At 42.8% G+C, this 13,107-nt stretch overlaps 1 protein-coding gene across 1 annotated transcript; it reads right to left on the reverse strand.

The window, feature by feature from the left end:
- Positions 1–3,265: 3,265 nt before the first annotated feature.
- Positions 3,266–4,726, reverse strand: LOC127758085 (cytosolic sulfotransferase 12-like). The gene is made up of 2 exons (XM_052283715.1): positions 4,200–4,726; positions 3,266–3,758 (listed from the first exon to the last, which is right to left on the reverse strand). The coding sequence occupies exons 1-2, from the start codon at positions 4,724–4,726 to the stop codon at positions 3,266–3,268; spliced, it is 1,020 nt and encodes a 339-aa protein (XP_052139675.1).
- Between the last annotated feature and the right edge of the window lie 8,381 nt (positions 4,727–13,107).

Below are 13,107 nucleotides of genomic sequence, written 5' to 3' on the forward strand. Positions count from 1 at the left end.
ACTTCCTACGTACTTACATGGTCGTTTCAATTGTTTCCAGTCGCTTTTCATCATGATCATGCACACGCGGCCGTTAAGATGTTGCCATGTTGATCAACAAAATCGATACTTCATGGACGATGCATCTACCTGACGATGATTGGATCGCGGGCATCAAACTCGGCGGATTCTTGCAGTAGTAGTTTCTGCTGCAGAAACACCGCCTTCCCGAGCGAGCGGCCGCTGAGATGAACACATCTCCTTCGTGATCGCCGGTTCGAATCTCCTGGCTACACGCCGGCACAGTGAAGTATAGTTTCGTTAATCATTCCAGATTCCACCATCTATAATTTAAGTGACGCTTCTAATGACAGGCATATGCTTGCATCATGTATGCAGTTCTGCTGCAGAACCCGTGCAACAAAGCCATGGCCATCTAGAAAGCATATTAGCATAGATCAATGACATGGTGATCGTGGAAGATTTCTTTAAAAATATGGTCATAGGCGGGTGAATGAAGGATGCAAAACAGGAGTAATAGTTGTGATTAATTTACCAACTTTGTGAGCAAACCAGGTTAGGTGCTTTTCTTCCTTTTGTCTTAATTTAAATATGCATTTTCCTTTGCAATCTTAACTAATAAATTTCAAGCGAAGGCATCATTAGTTAGTTGTGTGTGTAGTTCGCAAGCACTTACTATTAGTTTGGTTTAATTCATGCCCTTAGGTTTTCTTTATCTTGCTTTTGTGCTACACCCATGATCAGAGCTATTATTATATTGTAACCTTAGCTTCTCATAAAAATTTAACTCTCAGAATTACTAAATTTTCAAATTACTGAACCATGAAGTATGAATAAAGTTGCATTTATTAATTCATTTGAACTATAAAAACATATTTTGTAACTATTAATTTCAGAAGTTCATTTGAATATGAATACTATACGTATCCAAATGATAATTTCTCATATATAACTTGCATTAAAATTAGTACTAATGTTAACTTTACAAATATATGAAATTTTAATAGCATGTGTGAAAATACATACATAAAACCGTCTTCCAAAATAATCGACCATCTACCCACTTTATGCAGATCGATCAATTAAAAGGTGTGAAGAATCAAATAATTTCAAACTAAGAGTTCCTGTTAAATAATTAAACATGCCATATAAGTTTTGGTTACTGGTGTGAAATTTGGAGTTCTATATATCTATCTTGGTTTCTCAATATGGCTCTTCGTTAATTTAATTTCGAAATTAAAAATTAATAATTAACAAATTGTAACCTACACGAACTCTTCTTTCACTCTACTTCATAATCCGCTATAATATAGATATAAATTTAGCATTAATAAATAGGGAGTTGTACCTATCATGGATTCTCATTACCAACATATTCAGCACAAAAAAATCCACAAAATCAATAGTAATAGCCCATGCAATGCATGGGTTGGCGGCTAGTTCACATTATTTTTTATGGTCTGAGAATAAACCGTACATAAAAACTCAATATTTCTTTGTGCGTGCGTTTGTTGTGTCTGTTCCAATCATTTTGGATCAATACTAGGCAATAAACTTCTACTTTAAATTGTTATCTATCTTTACAACAACTATATTTCAAATTTCTTAGTGTATGTTTATCCCACGAAGCTCCATAAAGAAATCGCCATTTACGTTAATTTGGGTATATTGTCTTTGCTTAACCACATCACACAATTACCGGCTCACATATTAATTTTGTAACCCATAGGGAATACATAAGAGCTTTGATTGGTCAGAGAGGGTGAGGATGTGAGAGTTTTCACATCTACTTTGCTACTTGCTGTACTAACAATGGCAGAAAGAAGGTACACTGATCACACATTTTATAAAAAAGAACTGATCTCGAGGTGTATCTTGAATGGGTAAATCAAATGGAGATTGAACATGACTACCAATGCTTTTGTGAAGAGTAGTTGCAACAAGCTACTATTGAATTTCAAAAATATGCATGTACTTGGTGGAAACGATTTCCTCATAAGTGCTTTACCAAGTCTTAGGAAGATTTGTAGAAAGTGATGAGAAAAGAATTTATCCCAAGAGAGTATGCGCTAATTTCACTTCGCCATTTGAAGCATGGTCAAGCAAGGTAGTAAATCTACTCAAGCTTATTATGGCAAGTTGTGTTCTTCCATGTGTCGAGCAAATATTATTGATGAGATAAATGCAATTGAGTATTTCAAGACATATATCAATCCTAGAATTGTTGCCGCAATTGATGAAAAATATGTAAGAAGTGTGTGAGGTTTCTTAAGCTATGCCATCAACAAAGAAAAAATATGTCCTTATGCGCAATAAATCAAAGATGTTATAGAATTCCTCCTAAAGGATTCAGTAGCCATAGCATGTCTCCCCACCAAATTTTGCCCACCTAATAGTACATATTTTCTGCCAATATGTTTGCTTATACATCAAGTAGGTCATCAGTTTGCTTCTGATAAAGACTATGTATTTTCACCCCAAGACAGTAAGATCTCCGAGCTCTTCTATACTGTCTATAAAATGAATGGTTGCATTACAATTCTTGATCAATTCTTGCAACCTTGAAAGATTTTTGCTCTATTTTTTAAGGTCTTTTCTCAATGCCTTAAGCTTAGCAGTAATATTCCTAGCAGGATCAAGGGGACTGCCATGATTATCCCAAATTGTTTGCACCAAGTCAAAAAGGCCCTCATGCTCCACCCAGTAACTCTCAAATCTAAAGGTATGTGCTTTAGGTATATTTATCACAATATGCACCACACAAGGGATATGATCCGAAAAACTATTCTTGACAATGGCTTTACCATTGTGTTAGGGTAGGAAAGAGTCCAATTCATGGGAGAGTTCAATAGATACAACAAAGGTTGATGTTGCATGTAACTTCAGGTGTAAGCCATACCTTTAATTGGAAGTTCAAAAAACCCAAAGAGCTAATGACCTCATTAAAAGGAAAAATATCATTCATGTCAGCTCTAGGTCTATTTCTGTTCAGAACAGAACAATAAAAGATGATCTAAGTCTCCAAGAAGAAGTTGTACAATCTTGTCACATTGGTAAAATAATGTGATTCAGCCAAAGCAATGCGAGCAACCTCTTGAGCTTGATGATTAGTTTATTTTGAGTAAATTTCACTTTAGGTTACATTTTATTACTATTTTTTCATTTTGGACTACCCTTTAAAATTATTTATTGAAAGATCTTGTTTTTTTAAAAAAAAGTATTAAAAGAGTTGAATAATTTAGTAATTTCTTGTCCACCACATGCATCAAGCAAAAACAAGCCCAGATCCATGCATCTTCTCCTTGACGATGGTGTCAAAACACTCCACCATTTCCGGCGTCATGTGGATTTTCCAGTCTCCGGCCTTCCCTTTCCGGAAGTATGACGCATTCGGGAAGGCGAACGATGCCTCTCCCATCTTATTCACCTCCAAGCTCTTCAGGTTCTCGAAGCTGCACAGCCTCACAATATCTGTCACCAGTCCAGCTTCTTCCTCGGTCGATGAGAACGGCTGGCCAAGAAAGTCGGCGAGCTTCCTGACGATGTTTGCCGGATCTCGCAGAAGGTCCTCATAGACCAGAAACAGGACCTTCTCCGGGTTCGCCTTGCAGGCATTCCAGTAGCCAATAATGTGATCCCAGATAGCGCCGGTCAAGAACTTGCCATCGCAGGCAGCCTCGAACAATTCTTGAAATGAAAGATCAGGCTCTATAATTCTGAAGAAGTGCCAGGCTGAGACCAGGATATCCTTCGGCTCCCTGCAATTTGCTAATTTGTTAGCAATTTTAGAAGAGTAAAACCCAACAAAAAATATGAGAATCATGAGACAGAGGTTCGAATTGTCAATGATAATCTGGTGCCTGGTATCAGTACTGATATATCATCCAATAAAAAATTGTTTGCCAGCAGCGAAGCTTGAATGTTGAAATGCTAAAAGGGCATGTTTGATCGGGCCAATAGCGTTATTTTTTTTTTTGAAAATTTGCTAAAGCTAAAGTAAATTTAGTGTAAAATTTTGATGACATGGGAAGGCATAGCCCCTATCGCCTCCCCTCTGTCTCCGTCATTGTTGTTTGCACTATGCCGGTCATCAATCATCCATGTTGAACTGGCTAGAAGCATGCCCAGATCGATACAAAAGAACCAGATATAAGAGAAATATTCTGAAAGAGGGTAGCAACTAGATATAAGAAATTTACCTGCAAATATAAACAACCTTGCAGCCAGGTTCATCTGCAATGGACTTGGGTAGAGCAGCGTGCTGCATGTGGGTGGACATGAGCCTCGGCGACGGCAGCTCATCAATCTTACCACCCCATCCTTCAGAGATCGCCCCCTCCATGAACGGGACGCAGTCGTGCGGGTTAAGACGGAGGAGCGGATGCCGGTCACTGGCAGGGGAGTAGGCGCCGCGCGCCAAGACGGCGAAGGCGAGCGCCTTGAGCCAGGTGGTGCCGCACTTACCGGGGCTCGCGAGGACGACGTCGCCATGGCGGCGCGGCACGAAGCTCCGCTGGATGGCCATGATCCCTGGAAGGGTGTACTCCATCAGCCACATGCCCTGGTAGTGCCGCAGGCGCAGCTTGGGATAGCTCGGGAGGCTGGACACGACGCCGGCATACTCCTCCTCCTCCGGTGAGGATCGCTGTGCCATTGCGTCTCCGACGACGTCCTTGAACGGCACGGGGCCAATGGCGCCATGTTGTGGCTTGCTGGGGGCTGCCATTCTGCCTGCATCAACTGGCAAGGGAATGGACCAATAAATATAGAGGAGACGATGGAGAGTACCAAACAAGATACTGAAGATAGACTTATCAACTTGACATTGGCATTGATCGGTTTCTGAAAATCTTGTGCACCCATGTCAAATGTCGGATGACACAGCTAGCTTAATTAGGCTGTGTTTGGAAAATGTGGTTAGGAACTAATCCCCTGTGCACGTAAAATAGAGCAATTGTTAGTGTATAATTAATTAAGTATTAGCTTGAAAAACTTGAAAAAAAAAGATTAGTACGATTTTTTCAAACAACTTTCATATAAAATTCTTTTTTTTTTTTTTGCAAAAGAACACACCATTTAGCTATTTAGGAAACGAGGGAGTAGGAGTTGAGAAACCTAGATTACCAAACTCAGCCATATAGTGACCACCTCCGTCACAAAATTAATCAATTACTACTATAGTTTAAAGTTAGTCTCAAAATAAATCCCTTTTACATTTTTTATCCTCTCAACTATCCTCAATCAGCAATTAACTGTTTTATCTCTTCAATCTCCTTAAGCTACTCACCCACCAATACTACTTCTTATTAACAATGGGCAGTGTAATATTTTTTTTTTACCACTGAAGTTTTCATCGGATACAAGACTAGCTATGATTTATTATGGACAGAGGGAGTAGTTAGGACATTTTGGCTGTGTTCTTTCCAGTGAGTTCCCAACATCAACTGCACCATGTTGTGGCTTGCTGGGGCTGCCATACTGCCTACATCAACTGACACGGGAATGGACCAATAAATATAGTACCCCCTCCGTCCCATAATATAAGGGATTTTAACTTTTTTGTTTGTACTGTTTGACCATTCGTCTTGTTCAAAAAGTTTATGCAAATATGAAAAACGAAAAGTTGTGCTTAAAATACTTTAAATAATAAAGTAAGTCACAAATAAATGAAATAAATAATAATCTAAAATTTTTTGAATAAGATAAATGGTCAAACAGTGTAAGAAAAAGTCAAAATCTCTTATATTAGTGGATGAAGGGAGTAGTAGCAGAGAAAACGGAGACTACCAAATTAAACAAGATAGACTTATCAACATGACATTGGCATTAATTGATCGGTTTCCAAAAATCTTGTGCGGCCATGACAGATGACAGCTAACTTAGCCACTGCCACCGTCAGAAAATAAATCAATTACTAACGTTTAAACTTTGTCTCAAAATAAATCCCCTTAACATTTTTTCTTCTCCCCTATCCTCCGTTCAGCAATTAAGAGTTTTATCTCTTCAATCCTCTTAAGCCACCCAGCCACTAATACTACTTCCTATTAACAAGGGACATCGTAGTATTTTTTTTTCTCACCACAAAAGTTTTCGAAGCTTTCATTTATTAGTCTAGAGGAGTAGTTAGGGCATCTCGAGTTGCTTCTATATATGGAAAGAGAATTCATGCGCTATTGAACTTTTGAATTAAAGAGCAAACAAAGAAATGCATGTATTGCAGGTGCACTAAGTACCTATAAATCAATTAATTTAGAAACATGCAAAATAGCATCAGGGACTAAAGGTACTACTACGGAAATTATTTTTTTAGATGACTGATAACCGAAATGCAGTGAACCACATGTGATTTAGGCCCTGTACAGATCAGTGATTTTCATATATAGGTGCCTATGATAAAATTTGCAGTGTTTTTATTTATGTAGGCGCCAAAAAAAAAATCAAAATATTCCACATTTTACTATGTATCTATACACCGCCGTGTGTCTCAACTTATAAGTCACGCAATTTTTCGTGTAGAATATTCACGTGCGGAATATATAATTTGAACCCAAGAGCTCTCATTCCATGCATATGCTCCCCTTGACATCTTACCTGTCAAAACTTTCTTGACTATAAAGCATATTATGAAGTTTTTAACTTGACCTCTATAAAAACTACTTGTAATAGATATTTGGTACTTGAAATATCATCAACTGAGAAAAGTAATCAACTAAAAGGTTCTCTATCCAAGGTTGTCTGAAAAAGTAACCAAAGAAAAGTAATCTCGTTGAGCTCTACAACTTTAAGTAGAGCATGTCTCCATTCGAGGTGTTGTGAAAAATGAAAAAATATGGTTTATAAAAAAGATCCAAGAGCTTTTGATGAATATTTAGGCCTACACTAATTAATTAGGTAGTATATATAGGCTGTTTTCTCCGTTCGCTAATCGGTTTTTACAGGTGGCACTTGAAAAACTTCCTCTACATATTACCCTTTTTAAAAATATATCTTAAAAAGTATGATCGATATTTGGCCCCAAAACGATCTGAAATGAAAAAGAAAATTTAACTAAAATGTTGTATATCTCAGGAGCTACAGTTTTCATGTGGAAGTTGTCATCAATATCGTGAATTTCTTCAATAAAAAAAGTGACTTTCACAAACAATTTCATAGGAAAACCATTTGTGGAAATAGACCTATTTCATAAGCACATTATCTCTTTGAATTTGTATTTCGCAGGCAGCCTCAGCCATCTTCATATAAGCGTCTAGAAATTTAATCGTATGCTCCCATAAAAAAATCATTTTCAAGGATGAACTTGGACAAGCATATGTTCAAAAGTTTATCCCTAGAAGCATATATAAAAACTATATATTTTGTATGTATAAATGGTGTCTATATCTATATTTATATATACACTAAAATAAAAAACGGGAGGTTCACTTTTTATTAGAGTAAATTGCATAGGCGCTAAATTTGTACACCTATGTTGTCTACATACCAAAACTCTCGAAATGCATATTTATATTCAGAAATTTATCCCGGACGTCATCATAGATCTCCTCTGAACTTATCCCAGACTTGTATGTCCCAATGAGGGTCGGGCCCATATGTCAGCTGTGGAGATTATGGATACCCCATATCTACATGACAGTTATAATTTAGTCGGATATACGGTACCAAATATAGATAGAATATCTTTATGAGGACTCGGGTTAGTTTCTAACTTGTATGTCAAAGGAAATACCCGAGATCTTAGTCGGTTACGATTGTATTTTACCTGTAATCGCATATTCCATTAGGGATATGGACTGTATTTTGTAATACGGATCCCTTCCCCTATATAAGGAGGGGTCCGGGTTTCTCTCAGGACGATTTTTTTTCCCTAGATCATACAATCAATAACCTACTCGGCGGAATCATCCCCGGACAGGAGTAGGGTATTACTTCTTGAATAAGAAGGCCTGAACCTGTATAAAATTCCTTGTCTCCAAACCCATCCACTTTTCTAGTTTGATAGCTACCCCCTTTTAGTATTGCCGAAATCTTGTTTTGACAGTTGGCGTGCCAGGTAGGGGCAGCGTCAAGTTTTTGCCGACTAAGTGCGATGGGTTCCGTCTCCGGCGTCGACGACCTCGCCTTCCCTCCCGGGCAGGCGTTCCGGTTCGGCAGCCTCAACTTCATCACCAACGAATTCGGCAAGATCTCTCTCCTTGACTCGGATTCGAACCAGTCGGGGAGAGACCAAGTCCCCGCGCCGTTCGGTATTCCGAACTCGGCCGAGGCCTACTCCAAGATCATCTCTCCCAAGTCGGCTTTAAACCACTCGGACGAGATCCAATCTACTCCTCAGCAACCAGATCAAGATGACAGGTCCTATCCCTCAATCCTGATGAGACTTCCTGATGATTTGGCCGCTGTCTTCACAGCCAAGACATCTCCCACTCAAAGATCTAGGCGAGCTCCGGCTTCGGCCCCGATCCAATCTAGATCCAGAGAGGTTGGCGTTATACTCCAACCTCTTGGGACAGTCTCGACGGAAGAGTTGGACAGCTACCTCAGCTCCCCTGGCGTCAGTTCTCGACCAACCGAAATCCTCGACTACGATAACTTCGGCTACCACCACGACCACGACGACTTCGACGACAGCTATGAGGATAGCTACACGCCTCTCTTTTTCGGTGTATTGATGGCTGAGAACAAAACGGAGGAACAGCCCCGAGCTCGAGAAGTGGAGGAAGAGCGCGCACGACAAGAAACTGAACATCGCCGACTGGAGGAAGAACGACAACGACAAGAGCGAGAACGACTACAGCGTGAGCAACAAGATCACGAGCGAGTTGCAAAGGAGGCTGAAGATCGATGGCAGCGCGCCTTGGAATCCGGGCGACGAGCGAGAGAGCTCATCGGGCAACAAGACGTCGATGGAACAGCGGATTTTCGCACCCCCCAGCAGAACGCGGTTGCAGCAATCACTCTCCTCGACACCCTCCTCAAGGAAGACACACTCAATCAAGCTGATCATGTTGTCAACATCTTGAACCAGACGAAGACCATGATCGCTGCTTCGGTTCCAGCCAACTCCGCAAGCACTCGCACGCCGACTGGTAGCCGGGTTGCCCATCTCCGATCTCATGATTATCATCAGCCAAGCCTCAGCATCATCGGTACAGGATCCAGTCGCAGGAGCAGGGGCCACAACGAACGATCTGTTCACTCGCCTCCCGAACGTCACGGGGAACGCCAAGTCGAACGGCCTCGCTCTCCACCTCGCCAGCGCCCCGTCGATCTTCGCGACACGATCAACCAGCGCCGTGCAGCATGAGGTCACCGTCATTCACCAGATCGCTACGATGACGACGTGGATGGAGTAGCTGCCTGCACTAATGACCTGCGTCGAGTGGATTGGCCAGCCGGCTTCAAGCCGACTGGAATCGAGAAGTATGACGGCACCACTAATCCGGAGTCTTGGCTCACCGTCTACGGACTCGCAATCCGCGCAGCAGGAGGAGACAGCAAGGCCATGGCAAACTATCTACCTGTGGCCCTAGCGGATTCCGCCCGATCCTGGCTCCATGGACTACCCCGTGGCACGATCGGATCATGGACGGAACTTCGTGATCACTTCATCGCCAACTTCCAAGGCACCTTTGAACGCCTTGGCACACAGTTTGATCTCTACAACGTCATTCAGAAGTATGGAGAATCCCTTCGAGATTACATCCGACGCTTATCCGAGCAATGCAACAAGATCTCCGACATCACCGACGACGTCTTCATCGCCGCCTTTACTAAAGGCATTCGCCACGAGGACCTAGTCGGCAAGTTCGGACACAAACCTCCCAAGACGGTTAAGCAGATGTTTGAAAAAGCCAACGAGTATGCCAAAGCCGAAGATGCTATTTCCGCGTCCAAACAGTCGGGCACCACTTGGAAACCGAAGAAAGACACGCCGGCCGCAGGAGGGAGTGGAAGTAACAACCACAAGGATCGCAAGCGTAAGCCCGGAGAACTTGTGGCAACAGCCTCTCCATCTTCCCGACAACGTTCCCGCGTCAACACCTTCGACAAGATAATGAACTCCCAATGTCCGCATCATCCCAACTCCAACCATGCGGCCAAAGATTGCTTCGTCTACAAGCAATTTAAGAACAATATGCCAAGAACGCGCGTAAGCCTTCAGACGGAGATCAAGGCACATCAAAGAAGAAAGATGACGAAGACGATGCCTCGACTGGTTTTCAGGACTCTCGCAAAGAACTCAATCACATCTTCGGCGGACCCCTGGCTTATGAATCTAAGAGAAAGCAGAAGCTAACAGAACGGGAGATCAGTGCGGTTCAGCCTAACACGCCCCAATACCTTCAGTGGTCAGAGATAGCAATCAAGTTCGATCGCTCGGATCATCCCGACCGAGTGGTTCGCAATGTCAAGCTCCGAAGAACTCTCATCGATGGTGGCAGCGCACTCAACATCCTTTTCGTTAAGACCTTGGACGATATGCAGATTCCTCGCACGGAATTAAAGCCGAGTAATGCACCCTTCCACGGTGTTATCTCAGGATTATCAGCTACACCACTCGGCCAGATCACTCTTCCGGTTACCTTTGGCACTCGGGAGAATTTTCGCACCGAAAACGTTTGTTTCGAAATCGCTGATTTTGAGACAGCGTACCATGCTATACTCGGATGACCGGCTCTAGCCAAATTCATGGCCGTCCCACACTACACCTACATGATGATGAAGATGCCTGGTCCTCGAGGAGTCATATCACTACGGAGCGACATCAAGCAAGCCGTCACATGTGACAAAGAAAGTTGCGAGATGGCCCAAACCCGCGAGATCACCCTTGCTCGCGAAGAGATCCGACTGACTGCAACCACGGCAAGCGAAGGAGAAGTGCCTGCGACCAAGCTGTCAAAGACCAAAGAAGGCGACGACAAAACTAAGAAGATTCCACTGGATCCCTCCGATCCTACCAAAACTGTTGTAGTAGGCGCTGAGTTAGATTGTAAATAGGAAAGCGCGCTCATCACCTTTCTTCAGAATAATAAAGATATTTTTGTGTGGAAACCATCCGATATGCCTGGTATTCCCAGAGAGGTGATTGAGCACTCCTTACATGTCAAGGAAGACGCCAAACCCATCAAACAACGACTCCGCCATTTTGCACAAGTAGGAAAGATGCGATCAAAGAGGAATTAACCAAGCTGTTAACAGCAGGCTTCATCAAAGAGGTCCTCCATCTTGACTGGCTGGCTAATCCAGTCCTAGTTCGGAAGAAGACCGGGCAGTGGCGCATGTGTGTCGATTACACCGACCTCAACAAGTCTTGCCCTAAAGATCCTTTCGGGTTACCTCGCATTAACCAGGTGGTTGACTCAACGGCCGGCTGCGAGTTACTCAGTTTCTTGGATTGCTACTCGAGGTATCATCAGATCCGACTGAAAGAATCCGACTGCTTGAAGACCTCGTTTATTACGCCCTTTGGGGCCTACTGCTACATCACCATGCACTTTGGATTGAAGAACGCAGGAGCAACCTATCAACGCATGATTCAAAGATGTTTTTCAACTCAGATCGGCCGCAATGTTGAAGCTTACGTTGATGATGTAGTTGTCAAGACCAAGCAGAAGGATGACTTGATTGCAGATTTAGAAGAAACTTCCGCAAGCATCCGTGCTTTCAGGATGAAACTAAACCCTGAAAAGTGCATCTTCGGAGTACCGTCAGGGAAGTTGCTCGGATTTATGGTATCTCAAAGAGGCATACAGGCCAACCCAGAGAAAATCAACGCCATCCTCAACATGAAACCGCCGAGCTCCCAGAAAGATGTCCAAAAGCTGACTGGTTGCATGGCGGCGCTTAGCCGGTTCGTCTCACGACTCGGCGAGCGGGGGATGCCCTTTTTCAAGCTGCTGAAGAAAACCAACAATTTCCAGTGGGGACCCGAAGCACAAAAAGCCTTAGAAGACTTCAAGAAACTTCTCACTACTCCACCAGTTTTGGCCTCGCCACATCCACAAGAGCCGCTACTGTTATATGTGTCGGCGACCTCCCAGGTTGTGAGCACGGTCTTGGTTGTCGAGCGTGAAGAGGAAGGCCATATTCAAAAAGTTCAACGACCAATTTATTTCGTTAGCGAGGTTTTGGCCGACTCCAAGACAAGATATCCTCAGGTTCAAAAGTTATTGTATGGTGTCTTAATTACCGTCAGGAAATTATCTCACTACTTTCAAAGTCACTCGGCCACGGTGGTCACATCGTTTCCACTCGGGGATATACTTCATAACCGCGAAGCAAACGGACGGATTGCGAAGTGGGCCTTAGAATTGATGTCTTTGGACATATCTTTCAAGCCACGAACTTCGATCAAGTCACAAGCTTTAGCTGATTTTCTCACCGAGTGGACCGAGTGCCAAGAAGACATGCCAGAGGAAAAGATGGAATATTGGACTATGCATTTTGATGGGTCGAAGAGGCTTACAGGCACTGGAGCTGGGGTTGTTCTAATTTCCCCGACCAGAGAAAGATTGAGCTACGTATTGTGGATACATTTTTCTGCGTCCCATAACGTGGCGGAATATGAGGCGCTGCTCCATGGATTAAGGATTGCAATCTCTCTAGGCATTCGCCGACTAATCGTCCGTGGAGACTCTCAGTTGGTTGTTAATCAAGTCATGAAAGAGTGGTCTTGTCTAAATGATAATTTGACCGCTTATCGACAAGAGGTACGCAAGTTGGAAGATAAATTCGATGGACTTGAGCTCACCCATGTCCTCGGACATAATAATGAAGCAGCAGACAGACTGGCCAATTTTGGTTCAAAACGGGAAGCAGCTCCTTCAGATGTGTTCGTCGAACATCTTTACGAACCAACCGTGCCCAGAAAAGAAACAATTGAAGCCATGGATACTCAAGGCGTAAGTATGATTGAAGCCGACTGGAGAGAACCTCTCATAAGATTTTTGACTAAACAAGAACTCCCTCAAGACAAAAATGAAGCCGAGCAGATTTCCAGGCACAGCAGACTCTACGTCATGCACGAGACCGAGTTGTACAAGAAAAGTCCTTCAGGAATTCTGCAGTGCTGCATATCTTTGGAAGAGGGAAGACAATTGCTGAAAG

The sequence above is a fragment of the Oryza glaberrima genome, chromosome 12 (assembly GCF_000147395.1).
Source record: "Oryza glaberrima chromosome 12, OglaRS2, whole genome shotgun sequence".
In the NCBI taxonomy this organism is placed as follows: Eukaryota; Viridiplantae; Streptophyta; class Magnoliopsida; order Poales; family Poaceae; genus Oryza; species Oryza glaberrima.

Excerpts from the sequence above, each read along its gene's own strand:
- LOC127758085 (XM_052283715.1), bottom strand. The coding sequence starts at position 4,726 with ATGGCAGCCCCCAGCAAGCCACAACATGGCGCCATTGGCCCCGTGCCG. Across the intron at positions 3,759-4,199 it reads AAGGTTGTTTATATTTGCAG|GGAGCCGAAGGATATCCTGG; the intron begins GTAAATTTCTTA and ends AGCAAATTGCAG.